The 19,277-nt window shown below is 47.0% G+C and overlaps 1 protein-coding gene across 10 annotated transcripts; it reads left to right on the top strand.

Annotated features, from left to right (window-relative positions):
* On the top strand, window positions 1-16,137 carry OPALIN (oligodendrocytic myelin paranodal and inner loop protein). Of its 10 annotated transcripts, none has more exons than XM_013983587.2 (7): window positions 25-642; window positions 4,104-4,139; window positions 5,431-5,535; window positions 9,496-9,531; window positions 11,138-11,257; window positions 13,566-13,622; window positions 14,318-16,137. In XM_013983587.2, exons 1-7 carry the CDS (start codon window positions 640-642, stop codon window positions 14,492-14,494), a joined length of 534 nt encoding a protein of 177 aa, XP_013839041.1. In that variant the 5' UTR covers window positions 25-639; the 3' UTR covers window positions 14,495-16,137.

Here is a 19,277-nt window from a genome sequence, read left to right as displayed (position 1 = left end):
TTGTCAATGCTTCCTCCACCAAAAATGTGCAAACAGAAGGAGGGTGAGGCTGCATTCAAGGGCGTGCACTCTCCGTGGCAGCTATAGCCGTGCCTCCAACACAGAGCAGGCTGCACCCCCCACCTCCAAGGCTTCCCTACATCGACACAGGTAATGTGTTGACTCCATCACTGCGGGGATGGTGGGCAGTGCCACTGCCTGGCAGCTGGGGATGGAGTGGCCAACTAAGCCTCACTTCGCCTGTGTAACCCATTGTCTCTAAAGAGCAGCTGGCTGCAGAAGCCACCAAGGTCTCGGGCCAGCTGTGGGCTCTTTGCTGAGATGAAGGGGTAACCATGGAAGAGGCTTGAAAAGTCAATAAGGACCAAAAATGACTGCGAAGTGGTTAGATGACCCGGGGCCTTCCATGGTGGCCATGACACAGGAGACCTTCTTCCCCGGGGGCTGGGCCAAAGACTCAGCTACTCCCCTGACCATAAATGGCTTGGCCAGCATTCTCTTGGAGCCACCTCTTGCTCTGTCACCCTTGCTCTCCCAGCTGGATGGTCCTACAAATGCAAGACACACGCCAACAACACCAGCAAGAAAGGAACTTGCCAAGGGCAGTGTTTGGAGAAGGCTCCTGGGAGGCTGTCGGAAATGGTGAGTGAGAGCTTGCATCTTTCCTCTGCCTAACCTTCATTTCTCACCATAAAAAACAATCCCCAGGCTTTTAAAGCTCACATCTCCCAATTCAAATATAAATGTACCCTTGATGCAAGGAAGTTAAGGAGCTTGGTTTTTTAAATTATTTTCCCATATGCAAAATACTAATTCTCATCTAATATTTGCTGACCCCATCTCATATTTTAATATTAAGCTTTTGTTTTTAGCCCCCCACGTACAAAGGTGAAAAGTGAATATTTCAGCTAAATTCCTTTCCCAGTCAAAGCAATGGGTCAGATCAATGCCTTTCTTCTTATTTGTTCAGTGTGCCTTTGGCTACATGATCAGCCACAGAGATATTGAGAAGTTGCATCAGAAACTACTCACCTTTCTAACTGACTAGTGATACGTGTTTGGTTGTGACTCAATTGCATGAAATTTGCTAAGTTTAGAAAGGCTGCTGGGATTCCTTTATTAAAGAGATTATGAAAAGTGCAGGTGTTGGAGTTGAGTGATCAAATCCAACCCAGCCTCTCCCACTTCCCATCTGGGGACCTTGAGAGACCTGTCCTGGTCACAGTCCCTTCACCTGTGAGGTAGAGATGAGAGTGTTTCCCTTACAGGGACTTTGTGAGTGCAGAGTGTGACACACAGCATGCCTTCAATTACAGTGAGTAGTTATCCGTCCCCCTTCCCATCACAAACAGCAAACTCATAATGAGTGATCCCCAGCCACTGAGATCCTCATGTGCCTTCAGAAGCGTTATATAGGTGTTCCCCTTGTGGCCCAGTGGTGAACGAATCCAACTAGGAACATGAGGTTGCAGGTTCAATCCCTGGCCTTGCTCAGTGGGTTAAAGATCTGGTGTTGCCGTGAGCTGTGGTGAAAGTTGCAGACATGGCTCGGATCCCACCTTGCTGTGGCTGTGGTGTAGGCCAGTGGCTACAGCTCTGATTAGACCCCTAGCCTGGGAACCTCCATATGCCATGGGTGAGACCCTAGAAAAGGCAAAAAAAAACAAAAACAAAAACAAAAAAACAAACCAAACAACAACAACAAAAAAAACCATTATGTAGACCTCACATAGTGCCTGTACCAAATTCTAGTACTTTGAATATTGCTAATCCACGTCAGCATCTCCATCTAACAAGATCTTCTCAGGGGCTTCCCTGGGCCTTGCTCTGTGCTGGCCAGGCCATGAAGAAGATAGCACCTCGCATGCATATTTTATAATTTGGGAAGAGCTGCCACAGATACTTTTTGGGGGAGGTGCTTATCTTATGAGATGGGCAGGGCAAGTTAATAGTATCCCCATTTTGAGGATGAAAAAACTGCCCCTGGGAGAGAGAATAGATTGGTTGTAAGGAAATGGAGACCAGAGAGCTGGAGTCACTTTTCCCAGGCCGCACAGCTGAAGTGGCTGAGTCTGGACTTGAACTGAGATCAGGAGACTCCAAGCCCAGGGATGCCTTGCCCCTCCTGCTGCCTTTCTAAAGAACACTGCCTCAGATTCTTCTCCACCCATATTTTCATGATTTTTTTTTTTTCCTCTGTAAGAGCACCGTAGTGTGTTTCTGCAAGATATGAATGCCTTTCTGAAACTGGCCAAAATCTTTGTCATCCAAATGTTGATAAACAGCACCTGCAATGGCCCACTTGTTGCTGCTCTTTGCTTCTGCTGTCCCCCCAAAGGAGCCTTTGTCCTGGGCCTGCTGACATCAGTACCCAGGCTCACTGATGAGATAAGGCTTTGGGCAGCTGTGTTTGATGCAGTGACCACACAGGGTCCTCTGGGAGCTTGGTTGGCATTAGCATGAGGAGCAGTGGTTAGGTCTCTGGAACAAGATGACCCTGATCTGAGGTGGCCCAGCTGTCCCTCTTGCCCTAATACTATCCTGGAAGAGGAGGTGGAAAGTGCTGTGAGCCTGGGGGCTCTGGTTATTCAGCAGAAACTAGAGGAGATGCGAGGAAGCCTGTAATGTGGTAGAAAAAAGCTGTCACCAAAAGACCCAGGGTCTGGTGACAGCTAGTGAGCTTGGGAAACCCATTCAAATTCTCGCGTTGATTTTCTTCCCAGTAAAGTGATGGCCCCTTGTTGCTAAGAGACAGAGAAGATAACAGTTGCCATGGAAGCATGCTGGCTGGCTGGGGCCATCCTAATTGGAAGACATAGTCTCTGGGGCAGGGGGTACAGGATGGTAGGTGCTTAAAACATTTCTGTCCCCAAAAGAGTTTCTCACGTATTAACCTGTCTGAATTCCCACCTCCCAGTAAGCCAGCTAAAGTATGTGTTTCATCAGTTTTGCGTATATCGGGACTGTCTCCTCTAGAACCATCTTTCAGGTTGGTTTGGAGTCACATGGACCAGCCTATTTTAAGAGATGAGCTCTAACGGTTCTCATTTGTCCATGAGGCAATTTCTCAGAGGTCCCTGGGCCTCTGTTTCTTCTTTTTGTTTTTTTTGTTTGTTTGTTTGTTTGTTTGTTTTGCTTTTTTAGGACCGCACTGGCAGCATATGGAATTTTCCAGGCTAGGGATCAAATCGGGGCTGCAACCGCTTGTCTACGCCACAGTCACAGCAACGCTGGATCTGAGCCATGTCTGCAACCTACACCACAGGGCATGGCGATGCCAGATCCCTGACCCACTGATCCAGGCCAGGGATCAAACCTGCGTCCTCATGGATATTAGTCGGATTCGTTTCCACTGAGCCGCAGCAGGAACTCCCAAGTTTCCTTTTCTTTACATGGCAGTTTTGAGATAGATGATGTTGGAGACACTTCAGGCCTGAAATGTTAGGATTCTTTTGGATTCTCAAACCCTTCCCAATCTTCCCATTGTTGGGTAACATTTAATTTTAAAACTTAGCAAACACCTGGCTTCTAGAGCGACACAACAGGGTCGTGGGAGGCTTCAGGAACATCAGGAGCTGGAGTTTAAGTCAAGCTGTGGGGGACCAGGGGGCTGGGTCTCCTCCCAGGAGTGAGTTGCCGGAGCAGGTGTTTTTTTGGAACCCCTGGGGATCTTATCTCCCACCCTAAGCAGAAAATGCCATCCTATCACACGATTCCCTCCCTGAAAGGAATTCCAGGGAAAAAAAAAAGCAATTTTTAGCACTCTGCTGCCCTTCTAGTAATAATTTTGCTGCCATGTTTTGTCAGGACCCTTCAGGCAATAGCTTCACTGGCTGGTCCTTTAATCCAGCCCTGCCTGTTGAGGACCTGGGAGGACAGCGAGGGCGAGACCACCTTGATGCCGAGGGAGGAACTCCTGACCTCGGGACCCGCCGCTCCCCTGCCTTCTCTGGAGCCAAGACTGGGTGGGGAGGCGGGGACCGATGGAGCCTGTGGGGTCGGTAAATTCTCTTGGAATCCACGGGGGTCAGTGATGTGTGCTGGATTGGTTAGGGGCCTGGCTGACCATCCCCAGCACTGTAATGTTTCCTTCTCTCTTCTAGAGTTTTTCACTGAACTTCACGCTCCCCGCCAACACAGTGAGTACCGTGGTCCCCATTCACCAGGCAGCTCAGCCAAGAGCAGTGCAGAGTTTACCCCAGGCCTCCAGAACACCGTGGCTTAAAGCTCATGTAGAGAGAGACTTAACACAGGTTTCAAAGGCACCCTGAAGGAGTTCCCATCGTGGCTCAGCAGAAACGAATCCGACTAGCAACCATGAGGTTGTGGGTTCGATCCCTGGCCTCGCTCAGTGGGTTAAGGATCCGGCATTGCCGTAAGCTGTGATGTAGGTCGCAGACGCAGCTTGGATCTGGCATTGCTGTGGCTCTGCCATAGGCCAGCGGTTACAGCTCCAATTGGACCCCTACCCTGGGAACCTCCATATACCTCCCACAACGAAGGCACCATGAAGAGTTGGGAGAGTGCCAAAAGAAATATTTTCACTTCTAAAGATTATCAATATACCTTTTGAAAAGGAAAGTAGCAAAAAACCAAAACATTGAATTGTTATCCGCAGAAAACACTGGGGCCACTCCTTCTAGTCCTGTTTCAGTGAACATCAGTGTTGGCTTTTGTTGTCTTTGTACCATAGTTTTCTTCCTCTACCTATAATTTGGTATGATAAAGGTTTCCCATCAGCCTTTATAACCATAGCTGAGAATAGTCACATGATATTTCTTCAAGTGAATTATTTCTTTCAATGATTAATCAATTAGGAACAGACACAGGTAGAGATAAATCTTTGTCGGCACTTGAGATGATTTCCTTGGAATGTAGTCTAGAAGCAGAATTATTAGGTCAATAAGAAGGAATATTTTATGACTCTGGATTATGATACTTAGTTGTGAGTCCAAATGGAGATTTTCTTTTCTTTTTTTGGGGGGAGGAGGCTTAGGGCCACACCTGTGGCATATGGAGGTGCCACAGGCTAGGGATCTAATCGGAGCTACAGCTGCCAACCTATGCCACAGCCACAGCCACATGGGATCCGAGCTGCATCTGTGACCTATACCATGTCTCATGGCAACGCCAGATCCTTAACCCACTGAATGAGGCCAGGGATCGAACCTGCGTCCTCATGGATGCTAGTCAGATTCACTCCCGCTGAGCCACGATGGGAACTCCCCAAGTAGAGATTTTCAGCTGCTGATGGTGGACAGTTTTAATCCAGAATTGATCCTCTATCTTCTATCATCATGTTGTGTAAAGACAACACTTACGCCAGGATTGTTTTCTGACCAGAAGGGCTGCCATGATGGAGCTAGGCATTTTCCTGGCCCAGTTTTGGTTGGTTTTGGTTGTGCCAAATTTTCCTAATAAATTGTGTAGCCATTCAAAAAGAATAAACTGAACCTGCCAAGAAAGAGGACGCCTAAGCCAGTGCTCATGGTTGCTGTAACTTGGGGACATCTTTCTGGAGCACAGCACAGAAAGGTAGGAGCTTCTGGTGCCCACACTGGCTGCCCTCAGGTCTGTCCCCTGACTCTGCAGCCCCTGCTCCGCCCTCCTGGTGCTTCCCTGTCTTCTGAACCTCCCCGACTCGCTCTGCTCCCTGCTTCAGCCTCTGCCTGTTTCTGCAGACAACTCCCCCGTCTCTCTCCTTACCTGTCAAATCTTTTTACATTGGTCACTTCTTCTTCTTTTTTTTTTTTTTTTTTTTTTTTAGGGCCGCACCCACGGCATACGGAGGTTCCCAGGCTAGGGGTCTAATCAGAGCTGTAGCCACTGGCCTACACCAGAGCCACAGCAATGCGGGATCTGAGCTGCATCTGCAACCTACACCACAGCTCACAGCAATGCTGGATCCTTAACCCACTGAGCAAGGCCAGGGATCGAACCCGCAACCTCATGGTTCCTAGTCAGATTCGTTAACCACTGGGCCACGATGGGAACTCCTAAATTGGTCACTTCTGGAACTTTCTCCCGGCTGCTCAAAGCTAACAGGTCTATAGAGACCTCAGGTTCTGTCGTATCCTGGCTTGGCCCATCCTATGAGGGTAACTCAGGGAAGCAAGAAGCCTTGCATGGGGCAGTGGGGGGCAGTGGGGTGAGACGGAGGCCCTTATGCGCTGGTCATCACTTGAGGAGCCTTTCCTTGGTTAAGAGCCGATTTCTCTGAGAACGGCCCCTTCTCCCTTTGAGCCTCTGCAGGGCCACAATCATCCTAGTCTGCCTGGGACTATCTGGCTTTAGCCCTGAGTGCCTCACGACCTCAGCAACTGCTCTGGAAAACCGGGGCTGTTGGCCACCCAATATGGCAGCTCCGTTTCTGTCACGTAACCCTTCCCTTGTGGTGCAGCTGGATGACTGGACATGCCCCCGCCCTGGGAAGCAGGACAACATGGACATAGGGCTCATCAGAGCTTCTCTGCAGGGAGGTTGGAACAGGACTGCCTAGGCAAGTCAGTCCCTGCTGGGCCATACCGAATAGTCAAATAGAAAAACTGGGTTTAAAAAAAAAAAAAGAAGGGTGTTTCCGTCCTGGCTCAGTGGTTAATGAACCTGACGAGTATCCATGAGGACATGGGTTTGATCCCTGGCCTCTCTCAGTGGGTTAAGTAAGGATCTGGTGTTGCCTTGAGCTGTGGTGTAGGTTGCAGATGAGGCTCAGATCCCGAGTTGCTTTGGCTGTGGTGTAGGCCAGCAGCTCCAACTCCAATTCGACCCCTAGTCTGGGAACCACCATAGGCCATGGGTGCAGCCCTAACAAGACAAAAGACAGAAGAAGAAGAGAAGATGACAACTATCTATAGCAAACACTGTCAAAAACAAACAATACAAAACAAAACAAAAACCTGGGTTGGGATAATGAATTTGGTCATGGAAGGCAGTGTAGCACAATGGTTAAGAGCTTGGACCCTGGAGCCCGACCCCTCGACATCTGACCTGAGTGCTGTGTGACCTCGCACAGGTTACTTCACGTCTCTGTGCTTCACTCTTCTCATCTGTGAAGTGGATCCCTGTCCTCCTGCTCATTGGCTGTTGTGAAGAGTAAATGAATCGATATAGGACAAGTATGTGAACAGCCTGGCACGTGCTAAGGGCTCCCTAAGCATTAGCTGGCACCATCAGCAGTATTCTCGACGGCAGAAAAATCCATCTAGAGAGAGAAGGAAGCAATTAGGCAGAGAAGAGCATGAATAAAAAGCTGTCCTGCCCAGGAGATGGAGAGATGGCAGGAGGGATGGCTTCAGTCCTGACAAGCTGGTCCCCAGCTCCGGGCACTGGAGAAGCCAGATTCTCATGGCCCATGGACTCCACGAAGCAACCCTGAATTCTTAGAGTTAACTCAAAACCAGCCCAAGTGAATGTTTGTAACCTCAAGATGAAACATCTCACCTGAAACAACATCCACCTCTTCCCATCACCCTGAGAAATAGAAGGTTTTAGGCAGAAGCAGCATGAAGGTAATAAGGGTGGTTGGGTGAGACTGTGTTGCTGTAAAGCAGTTACCATTTAAGTACCAAGTGTCAGTGCCTGGTTAGCCAATCATTCCTTTGACGGGAGCTCCCTGGGAAGAGGCCTAGGCTTGGAACGCAAACATCCAAATTCAGGTTAGATTTATGGCTCTGTGTGAAAGCTTGGAGAAGACCCGTAACTTTCCTGAAATCTGGATCACTTTATTTTTTTTGCAAAACAGAGACAGTACATGCCCAAAGCCCAAGCCCCAGGCCTCCTCTGTCCTCACTAAGATCGAGGAGAATATTCAATAAATAACAGGTCTGGCCAGAGCTTTGCCCAGTTTAAAGGAATGACAAAAGCTTGTGCTCCTGATGCTCATTTTATCCATATGACAACCCTAGAGGTGGGTACTAACAGCCCCATTTTATAGAAGAAGAAATGAGTCCCCTTGGCCTGTGAGTAGAGAAATCACCATTTCACCCTGGGATGTATGACCCCAGGACACATACTCTCTTTCTTTCTTTCCTTTTTTTTTTTTTTGGCTGCACCCAGGGCACATGGAAGTCCCCAGGCCAGGAATAAAACCCACCAGGAACCAGCCTCTTAACCCTGCACTGCACCCCTTGCATGGCTTACAAGTGTTGTTTGCTAAGGCAGAACTTTGTGCGCTGAGATTTATTGATCCTGAAAAGACTGTCATCTGAAATATCTCACAAATGAGTAAAATCCAGTGCCCTTCCCTGAGTGGAGGTGTGAACTGGAAACTGTCATGTATTCATTCAGTGTGGAATTATCCCGGGAATGTGAATACTTCATGACTTCAGACACCTGCCAAAGCTATTTGCATGTTTAGAACCAAGTAAGGATTCCTTAAAGAGACTGATCTCCACTAATATTTATATATCTTTATTTTTTTTTCTTTTTAGGGCTGCAACTGCAATATATGAAAGTACTAAAAACTAGAAATAACATGCTTGACCCAGAAAAGACAATCAAAAAGGATAAATATCACTTACCAGCTGTGTGACCTTCAAGATGTCTTAACCTCTCTGTTCTTCAGCTTCTTTTTTTTTCTTTTTTTTTTGTCTTTTTAGGGCCACATCTGCGGCATATGGAACTTCCCAGGCTAGGGGTTGAATTGGAGCTGCAGATGCCGGCCTACGCCACAGCCACAGCCACAGCAGTGGTGGTTCCAAGCCACATCCTTGACCTCTGCTGCACCTTGCAGCAACACCAGATCCTTAACCCACTGAGTGAGGCTGGGGATCGAACCCACATCCTCATGGGCACTGTGTCAGGTTCTTAACCTGCTGAGCCGCAACAGGGACTCCTAATATTTATATTATTTTCCCTTCTAGCACTGAGGAGTAGGCCCAAAGTAGACTGGGAAGGATGTGGGGACTTGGGACAAGAGAAAGACTTTTGAGCTGTCACATGCGTTAGGACAAATCCACAGGGAGAATTACGATGACCTCACCTGCATTTCTGATGCCTCTCTCCTTGTAACCAAATTTTATCCTTCTTACCTGAGAAGCCATCAGGGAAGGTTCTATTCAGCAGTCATTGTCATCTGTTGTTTTTTTATTTATTTTATTTTATTTTTGCCTTTTTGCCTTTTTCTAGGGCTGCTCCTGAGGCACACAGAGCTTCCCAGGCTAGGGGTCTAATCAGAGATGTAGACACCGGCCTACGCCAGAGCCACAGCAATGCGGGATCCGAGCTGCATCTGCGACCTACACCACAGCTCACGGCAACGCTGGATCCTTAACCCACTGAGTGAGGCCAGGGATCGAACCTGCCACCACATGGTTCCTAGTCGGATTCGTTAACTACTGAGCCACGACGGGAACTCCATCTGTTGTTTTTTTAATAGAAAGTTTGGCAAAGGGATACACTTTAGGCACCATACCCTAACCTTGCACAGACTGTCTCATAGGATGCGCATTCTACAGATTTTGGTTTTTTAAAGATGTGTATTCTTTTTCCACACAGACGTCCTCCCCAGTTGTTACCAGTGGAAAAGGAGCGGTAAGTCTAACGCTTAAATGATGGCACCTTGGTCTGGTCATTTAAAAAGTGGGGATAATGCTGGACCCATTTCGGGCATTTGTTTTGAGGATTAAAGTTGTCACCAAGCAGTTTTATTTGCCTCAACCAGTGTGACCAATTCAGGTTAAAGGGGAAGGAGGACACGCAGCATCACGGGTGATTTCACAAAGTGTAGAACAAAAGACCTAGACACAAGCGTACGACCTTCTGTGTGCATCTAGATGGTGTTGAAAAGCAGACCCGACTCATCTATGGTGATGAATGGCAGATTAGAGGTCACACACAGTGACAGGAAGGAAGCCTGAGAGGGACTGGGGGGTGGGGTGGGGGGGCTGGTTAGGTTCTGTTTCTTCATCTGGGTGCTGATTACATGGGTGCATTCATCATGTGAAAATCATCACATATAAAAATCATATATATATTTATTTCTTGGTCTTTTTGTGTTTTTAGGGCCACACCAGCGGCATAGGGAGGTTCCCAGGCCAGGGGTCCAATTGGAACTGTAGCCACCGGCCTACGCCACAGCCACAGCCACATCAGATCCAAGCCACATCTGTGACCTACACCACAGCTCACGGCAACACCGGATCCTTCACCCACGGAGTGAGGCCAGGGATCAAACTCGCATCCTCACGGATGTAGTCGGGTTCGCTAACCACTGAGGCACGACAGGAACTCCCAAGCTATATATTCATAATTTATATACTTTTATGCACGTATACTATTTTTTAATAAAATCACCCCCTTTCCCCCAAATGAAGAATTCAGTATTATATGACAGTTACACATTTATAGGGATTCTGAACACTGTCTTTGGTTTTTCCAAGTAATCTGCAAATCTGAAAATGTATAGGGCTACAGGCGTGGCTGTTCCCACTCAGATCAAAGCAAAATGGGAATCGGGAAATTAGTTGGCTCATGCGTTTGGTGTAAATTTTAAAAATTCATATCAAAATGATGGGGGATACACTGAAACCGTTTACTTTTTACAGCAGTTTGGTAATAGATGGGAACAGTATCTAATTGTTGCTTTGAACTGTATCTCAGCTTTTCCGTGTTGATGGGACATTTGTTTTTCTATTCCCAGGAATGGCCTGTTGGTCTTTGTCCAATTTTCTCCTGCGTTATGGCCTTTCCCCAGTTGATTTAAACTATGAACATTGAGTCCTATGAAAATGAGCCCTTTGTCACGTACATTGTACATGAGTATCCCATTACTCTTTTGATTTAGGGCCTGTGCAGGGTTCTGTCTTTTATTTATTTATTTATTGTCTTTTGTCTTTTTTTAGGGCCACACTTGCAGCATATGGAGGTTCCCAGGCTAGGGGTGGAATCGGAGCTACAGGTGCCGGCCTAAACCACAGCCACAGCAACGCAGGATCCGAGCTGCGTCTTTGACCTACACCACAGCTCACAGCAATGCCAGATCCTTAACCCACTGAGCGAGGCCAGGGATCGAACCCCCAACCTCATGGTTCCTAGTCGGATTCATTTCTGCTGCGCCACGATGGGAACTCCTTATTTTATTTTTAAGCAATTGAACCCTTCCTTTTCCTGGGAGAACCTGACTGTTCTCTCTGTGCAGGACTGTGGGCCCTCTCTGGGATTAGCAGCAGGCATCCCATCCCTGGTGGCCACAGCCCTGCTGGTGGCCTTACTGTTGATTCTGATTCACCGCAGAAGAAGAAGCAGCGAATCCACCGAGGTGATCAGCAGCTTCTTTGGGTCTGGACGTGTTGGCGGGGAATCGTCTTCAAGGAACTGGCTTTGGGCCCAGGGTGTCAGGACCCGAGTCTGTTTTCTGAGGGCAAGAAGGCCGACGTTCCTGGGCCTCGATCTCTGTATTGGATTCATGGCATTACCTCCAAACAGGGCTGATTCGTCACACAACCTTCAAGTCACTTGAGGATGGTATTTGGGGGCGGGGGGACAAAAAGTAGCGGCAGAGTGGGATGTTTGTTGCCATGGTGAACACATCCGTAAAGTGAGTGTATTTTCTTTCTTTCTTTCTTTTCAGGGCCACACCCACAGCATATGGACTTTCCCAGACTAGGGGTCTAATCGGAGCTGTAGCTGCCAGCCTACACCCCAGCTACACGGGATCCAAGCTGCGTCTTTGATCTACATCTCACGGCAACGCTGGATCCTTAACCCACTGATTGAGGCCAGGGATCGAACCTGCGTCCTCATGGATGCTAGTCAGGTTTGTTTCCGCTGAGCCACGATGGGAACTCTGTGAGTGTGTTTTCTAACCTTGAGGAAAAAGGGGCACAAGCTGCACAAAGAGGGTGGAAGTGATCTTAGGAAGATAGAAGACGGACACGGAGGTGTCTGTCGTAGGGACGTGTCCAGCAGTCTGTGACTCCATTTGTCACATCTGAACACATACCAGTCACAAGAGAGTCTACTCACCTCCCCCCTTCCAAACACCAGTCTGCTCTGAAGACCATGCTCAGAATTCAAAGGCCACCCTGACCCATAACCAAACAGGCTCCATGGCTGTGAAAACACCATGTAGTGTGGACTCTGGGTTCTAATTCCATCCTTATTTATGTACAGTCCTGGTTGTTCTCACACTGGTAAGCATTCACGGAGAGTAGAAAACCTAAGTTCTTTTTTTTTTCTTTTTTTTTTTGCATTTTTAGGGCTACACCCAAGGCATATGGAGGTTCCCAGGCCAGGGGTCAAAACAGAGCTGTAGCCACCGGCCTACACCACAGCCACAGCAACGCTGGATCCAAGCCACGTCTGCAACATACTCCACAGCTCATGGCAACGCTGGATCCTTAACCCACTGAGCAAGGCCAGGGATCAAACCCACATTCTTATGGATGCTAGTCGGGTTCGTTAACTGCTGAGCCATGACAGGAACTCCTAGAAAACCTAAGTTCTAACCCTTGCTCTGCCACTTTATGATTTATATGATCCTGGACAAGTGATGACATTTTCTACACCCGGGTTAGTTCAACTCAAAAATAAGAGTCATAAGAACTACCCTCTAGGGCTCCCTGGTGGCTCAGCAGGTGAAGAATCTGTTGTTGTCACTGCAGTGGCTCCGGTCACTGCTGTGGCTCAGGTTTGATCCCTGGCCCAGGAACTTCCACATGTCACAGGTGTCGCCGAAAACACAAACAAAAAACCCAACCCACCTTATTTTAAGAGGTAAGCAGAGGAGTTCCCATCATGGCTCAGTGGTAACAAATCCCAATAGGATCCATGAAGACACGGGTTCAATCCCCCACCTTGCTCAGTGGGTTAAGGATCCAGCATTGCCACAAGCTGTGGTGTAGGTCACAGACACAGCTTGGATCCCGTGTTGCTGTGGCTGTGGTGTAGGTTGGCAGCTACAGCTCCGATTCCACCCCTAGCCTGGAATTTCTATATGCCTCAGGTGCAGTCCTAAAAAGACAAAAAACAAACAAACCAAACAAACAAACAAAAAAAGGTAAGCAGAGTTGTAAGGATTGAATGAGATCCTGGGTACAAAGTGTGCTGACAAGCTGTAAACTTTAAACATGTTAAGAAGTATTATGGTTGTCGGTATTGTTTATTTAAGCAATAGAACCTCAACATTCAGGGCACTTTAAAACCACCTTGGAGGTTACAGAAGTACCAACCACCAAAACCAATTAATTCTGGGTGAAGGAGCTGTGGCATTAGTACTAAAAAGAAAGCCCAACAGCAAAAAATCCACCATTCAACATTTACTACAGATAATTTCAACCAGATGCTAAAGTAGAAAGCATAGTATGATGAATCTAGTTATCAAACCCAATCTTGTTTCGTCTCCACTCCCCACTTCTCCACACTCTCAACCTGTACTATTTTTGAAATAACTCACAGTTGTATCTCTTGTTTATGGGTTTTTTTTGGGGGGGGCAGTTATTATCTGTTTATTTGGTTTTGTTTTGAAAGCTCTCTGGGGAGTTTAATGGTTTTAATCATGATCATGGGCAAATGATGTAACCTTTCATTTCTCCTTCTTTTTAATTTTATTTTTTAAACCAATTTAGGAAATCGAGAGGCCTTGTGAAATTTCAGAAATCTATGACAATCCCAGGGTAGCTGAGGTAAGAAGTCTTGGTATAGAATCGCTATACATCATTCAGTCAGTGAACAAACCAGGGTCTTAAAGCCTCTCATGGACAGAAAGTACGGTGCGTGCACTGGTGGTGAAACTCAAGCACAGAGGAGCTTCCCATTACATTTGTATTGGAAGACAGAAAAAAAAATTGTAATACCAACAAACAGATAGAATAGAAAACAAATAGTGGGAGTTCCCATCATGGCTTAGTGGTTAACCAATCCGACTAGGAACCATGAGGTTGCAGGTTCGATCCCTGGCCTTGCTCAGTGGGTTAAGGATCCTGCCTTGCTGTGAGCTGTGGTGTAGGTTGCAGACGCGGCTCGGATCCCGAGTTGCTGTGGCTCTGGTGTAGGCCGGTGGTTACAGCTCTGATTAAACCCTCAGCCTGGGAACCTCCAGATGCCAAGAGAGTGGCCCTAGAAAACGCAAAAAAAAAAAAAAAAAAAAAAAAGGAAAAGAAAAGAAAACAAATAGGAAGAGGAAGATGGTAGATTAAAACCCAACCATATCAATGATCACATTGAAGATGTCCAATGTCTTGAAAACTCTTTGTTTCAAATGTCTTGTCTGATGTTTGGTTGTTTCAGGTGGGAGGGTAAATCTGGTTGCTGTTACTCCAACTTGACCGGAAGGAGAAGTCTTTGCTGCATTTTTTTAAAACCTATTTGTTTTTTCAAGAATCCTAGGAGGTCACCCACACATGAGAAGAACATAATGGGAGCAGAAGAAGCCCACATATACGTGAAGACGGTATCAGGCAGCCAGGAGCCCATGCGTGACACGTACCGTCCTGCCGTGGAAATGGAGAGAAGGAGGGGACTGTGGTGGCTTATTCCCAGACTGAGCCTGGAGTGATGCAGCCCAGCCAAGGAGCAGATCCGGGGCTGGAACAGAGCTAAACACACAGGCCTTTGCACTTGGAGTGAGGAGAGACGCCAAGCTGCTTCTTAACCAGTCCAAATTTCATTTGCAGATCTGGAAAAGTTTCAAGTTGATTTTTCTCTTTAGGGGACTGATCTGATAAAGTGCATTCCGACTCTCAGATCTTGGGGTTTAGTGCAATGAACTCATTGTGCTTCCAAAGAGAGCCCTCGGATCCTGTCCTTGAGCCCAGTGGGAACTTGCTTTTCTTGGTGACTGGGCGAAAGGGGTTTGATTTCTCGGTGACTGGCCTCCTGATCTTTTTTCACACCCATTTTCTCAAAAGAGCCATCAGACCTGGCTGCCATGGGAGGGTGGCCAAGGCTAGCATGGTGCAAGCTGGGCTGGGCTATACAGGGCATGTGTGAGGAGAAGAAGTTCCTTATCTTTGAACCACTCGGGGCAGAAATCACAAGGAGCCACATGTTCCCCAATCACAGGGGCAGCACGTGGCTGCGCATTCACCACGCCCACTTGTGATCGGGGGCATCCAAGGAAGGCAGTTCTGCAGTGGGCTCTGTGTGTGTGTGCTGAAGATAAACAGTGTGGAGGGAAGGCAGAGGTTGTTTCAAAAGGTCATTAGCAATGAGGACTATACCCGTTTTTGTGGGAGTGGAGAGAAAGGCTCAAGTCCTGGAACGGTCATGGGGAGAAATTCACTAAGAGGAAGCGAGATCAAGAGGCTCTGAGTGGCTGAGAGCCAAAGGGATGGGCCCTGTGACTGTCCTTGTGTCACATTGTGACTGTCAGTAGCATTGAAGCATTGTGATTGTCATCTGAGGGGAGCTGGTGCACAGAGGCAGCTGGTCCGGGGATGCCTTTGCCATCACTTCTGTGAGGAGGCTAAGGGGAGTCCCCCTGTGCAGGCCCATCGTCCTCCTGATGAGAGAGCCCGGGTCCAGGGCATCCTGGGGTTCACCCACCAGCTCCCTGGGCCACCTTGATAAGCTGTGGAAACAGTCCTCACAAAGGGCCCCTGATTGCTCAGAAACACACCTCCTCTTCTTCAAATAGCCAAGGACAGGTTCTACAAACCCACTCACTGCCACGTACCAGCACGCTCCCTTCAAAGCTCCTTGTGACATTCAGTTTTGTGCTAAGTCCACTAGATCCCGTCACCTAACAAGCAGATTTTAAGCAGACGTGCCCAGTGACCCGGATACTTGTGCTTATCTTACATATTGGGGAGGACTTTGGATTTGCTGAGAACATGACGGTGGCCTTGGCTTTGAGGCTCAGGTGTGAGTTCTGGGGCAGATCAAGGGTCTGAGCTCTGTATGTGTAGAATGGAGAGTGCTGTTTTCGTCCTCCTACCCTTAGGGCTGTTGTGAGTCCCAACAGAAATACGCGCAGGTGATGATAAGTCTTGTGGTCTATAGAGTAAGGTGTGACTTGTATTTTTGGACCATTCATTTTAATTCTACTTACAGGCCGTTGCTTAGTATCTTTATTTGAAATGGTTTCTACTAAACTAGCAAGATTCAGTATTTCTGTCACTTTTTTTTCCTGCTCTGATGCACAAAAACTTATTTTGGAATAAAGTGGAAAGTAAAATGGCCATTCTTGTGGACCTACAACATGTCTGTGGTTTTTCTTTGCCTATATTAAAGTAAATGACATTGACCCCTAAGGCTGGAGTCAAGATCATCCCAGGCATAGTCCCAGGGCTGGCACGGTCTCGGCTGCCCTGGTGATGGAACTGTTTGTTCCTTCCCGGAAGGCAGACTCTGTGGTAAGGAAAATGATGAGACCAGAAGTCAGATGTTCCGCCTTCCCAACTGGGGCCAGTGCTGGCATTGGGATGACCTTGGGCCAGTTGCACTCTAGAAAATGCAAACTAATCAAAGGTGACGGAAAGCACATCAGTGGTTGCCTGGGGATGGTGGGGCAGGCACAGGTGGGAGGGGGAGAGATTGCAGAGGGGCACAGAGAAACTTTGGGAGGTAATAGATATGTTCTCTATCTTGATGGTGGTGCTAGCATCATGGATGTGTTACACACCCACACTTCTTAAATTGTACACTTTAAATGTACAATTTATTGAATGTTAATTTAACCTCTGTTAAGCTGGGGGGGTTGTTTGTTTTTGTTTTTGTTTTTGTTTTTGTTTTTAAAGCATCCTAGCTACACAGAGCCATATTCTCTTGTTCATTATTCAGGATTTTTCCAGGAGAACTAGAGGATTTGAGAATGTAGTGGGTGTCCTGGAAGGACCAATACAGCCTTTCTCTGCAGAAGCTGGAACTAGACAAGAATAGATTCATGTATTCGGTGCCTAAAAGGTGGAATGAAATCCACTTTCAAGGGTTTTCCATGTCAACCTGACCTAGACATCTGCAAAGCTTCCAACCAACATCATTGCAGAAGTATTTTACCCCAAAGACAGAGAGGATGAGTTATCCAAACTGGAGGCAAATTGGGATAATTTTTATTTTATTTTATTTCTTTTCTCTTTTTGCCTTTTCTAGAGCCACTTCCCATGGCATATGGAGGTTCCCAGGCTAGGGGTCCAATTGGAGCTGTAGACACCAGCCTACGCCAGAGCCACAGCAATGCGGGATCTGAACAGCAGCTCACGGCAACGCCGGATCGTTAACCCACTGAGCAAGGGCAGGGATTGAACCAGCAACCTCATGGTTCCTAGTTGGATTCGTTAACCACTGAGCCACGATGGTAACTCCAAAATTGGGATAATTTTTAAACCTAGATTTAGGAAGATGTGAGTTCCCTGAAGTTGTAGGCAAACGCTATTTCGGTATAATCATTACTCAGGGCTGAGGTTCCCTACTTCCCTTCAGAGTCTCAAAGGGACCTGCAACACACCTCCCAACAATTCAATGTAAACAGGAATAATCACAGTTGAAAGTTCGTGACAAAGATTTCTTTGTCTTTCTGACAACTTTTCTTAGGCAACTTGTTCCCACGCTTTTAATACAAACTGCTTTAAAATGAATAATCCCAGTTGTGCCTTGTTAGTTTAATAATTATATGTCTATTGAAAAAGGAAAACGGAATGAAAAAATTCATCTTTCCTATGTTTTCACAAAAGCTGCGGAGATTATTTGCTAAGAATACTTAATAGAAATTATCGGTAAGGAGGCTGGGTGTAAGTTTTGCCGTACTTAACACTAGATGCATTGGGTTGGAAAATCATTCAACCACCAAAGGAGCTCCTGCCCTTAGCAGTATCGTTATTATTTTTACTATTATTAATAATAATCTTGCAGCAAGAAGGTAGAGATGTCTCTCTTTTTTTTTTTTTTTTCCATTTCTTGGGCTGCTCCCGCGGCATGTGGAGGTTCCCAGGCTAGGGGTCCATTTGGAACTGTAGCCACCGGCCTACACCAGAGCCACAGCAACGAGGGATCCAAGCCACGTCTGCCACCTACACCACAGCTCACGGCAACGCTGGATCCTTAACCCACTGAGCAAGGCCAGGCATTGAACCTGCAACCTCATGGTTCCTAGTCAGATTCATTAACCACTGAGCCATGATGGGAACTCCGAGAAGGTAGAGATGGTGAAAGTACTCTCTTTCTGCCTCCTGCATCCAGGTGAGGAAAGGCTAAAACATTGGACACATTTTTGGACTTGTTTCTTGTGAAAATATTATCCCTACACACCAGGGGCATAGGATGTAAAATGCATTGCAAGCCGCTGAGGTGCACTTGCACTTGGTGTTATGAAGAGTCTCCCTTGTGTCCAGCTTCAGTAATCAAGCTGCATTTCTTGAAAGAGCAATATTTTCTCTCCCTTGGATTTATACCAACCTGCATGAGAGGACTGATTTCTCAAGTCACACGCCTGCCTTTCTGGAAAGCAGTTCTCAGGAGCCTAAACCATGCCTAGATGATATGAAAAAGATGAATCTTTCTTTTCCTATGACATTGTAGCACTTTTTAGTTTTCAAAGTGCATTTCATTCATTATTTTGTTTAATTTTTACACAAAACCCAGGAGGTGATGTGGTGTAGATGTTACTTATGCCAGTTTTACAGATGAGAAAACTGGGGCTCTACAAAAGACAATTTTATTGGTCCTGGAGATTATAAACAAATTGCTTTGAGGGATGATTTAAGTTTGCAGGAAGAGTTTAGGATAATGAGTTGAATTGATTGTGCTGTTCACGGTCCTTTGATATACATGCTGCAGGGAAATGTTTGAAATACAGTAGTGTAAATCAGCTGACAAAAAATGCATTAAAAACAGATAAAATTGACTCCCACTTGGCTCCCATCTGTTCCTAAGAGATTCAAGTCAGTGAGTACCCGGAGTTCCCATTGTGGGCTCAGTGGTAAGGAACCCAACTTGTATCCACGAGGATGTAGGTTTGACCCCGGCCTCGCTCAGTGGGTTAAGGATCCGGCATTGCCGTGAGCTGTGGTGTACCTTGTAGACGATGCTTGGATCCTGCTTTTGCTGTGGCTGTGGCTGTGGCTGGCAGCTGCAGCTCTGATTCAACCTCTAGTCTGGGAACTTCCCTATGCCGTGGGTGTGGCCCTAAAAAGCAAAAACAAAACAAAACAAGTTGGTGAATACTCTCAAGTCCCCATAAAGTAGCCCTTGGCTTCCAAGGGTCATGGGATAGGGTCTTTGCCTCCTGTCACTGTCAGCCTTGTGCCCAGAGAGTTGCAGCTGGCGCAGCTGGTGCTGGCCAAGTCCAGACAGGCTCAGGTCTGGGAACCCAAGAGCCAGGACACTGGTCCTAATTTTCATCA

Source organism: Sus scrofa, chromosome 14, assembly GCF_000003025.6.
Source record: "Sus scrofa isolate TJ Tabasco breed Duroc chromosome 14, Sscrofa11.1, whole genome shotgun sequence".
NCBI classification, from domain to species: Eukaryota; Metazoa; Chordata; class Mammalia; order Artiodactyla; family Suidae; genus Sus; species Sus scrofa.
This window is presented reverse-complemented; position numbering and strand designations above follow the sequence as displayed.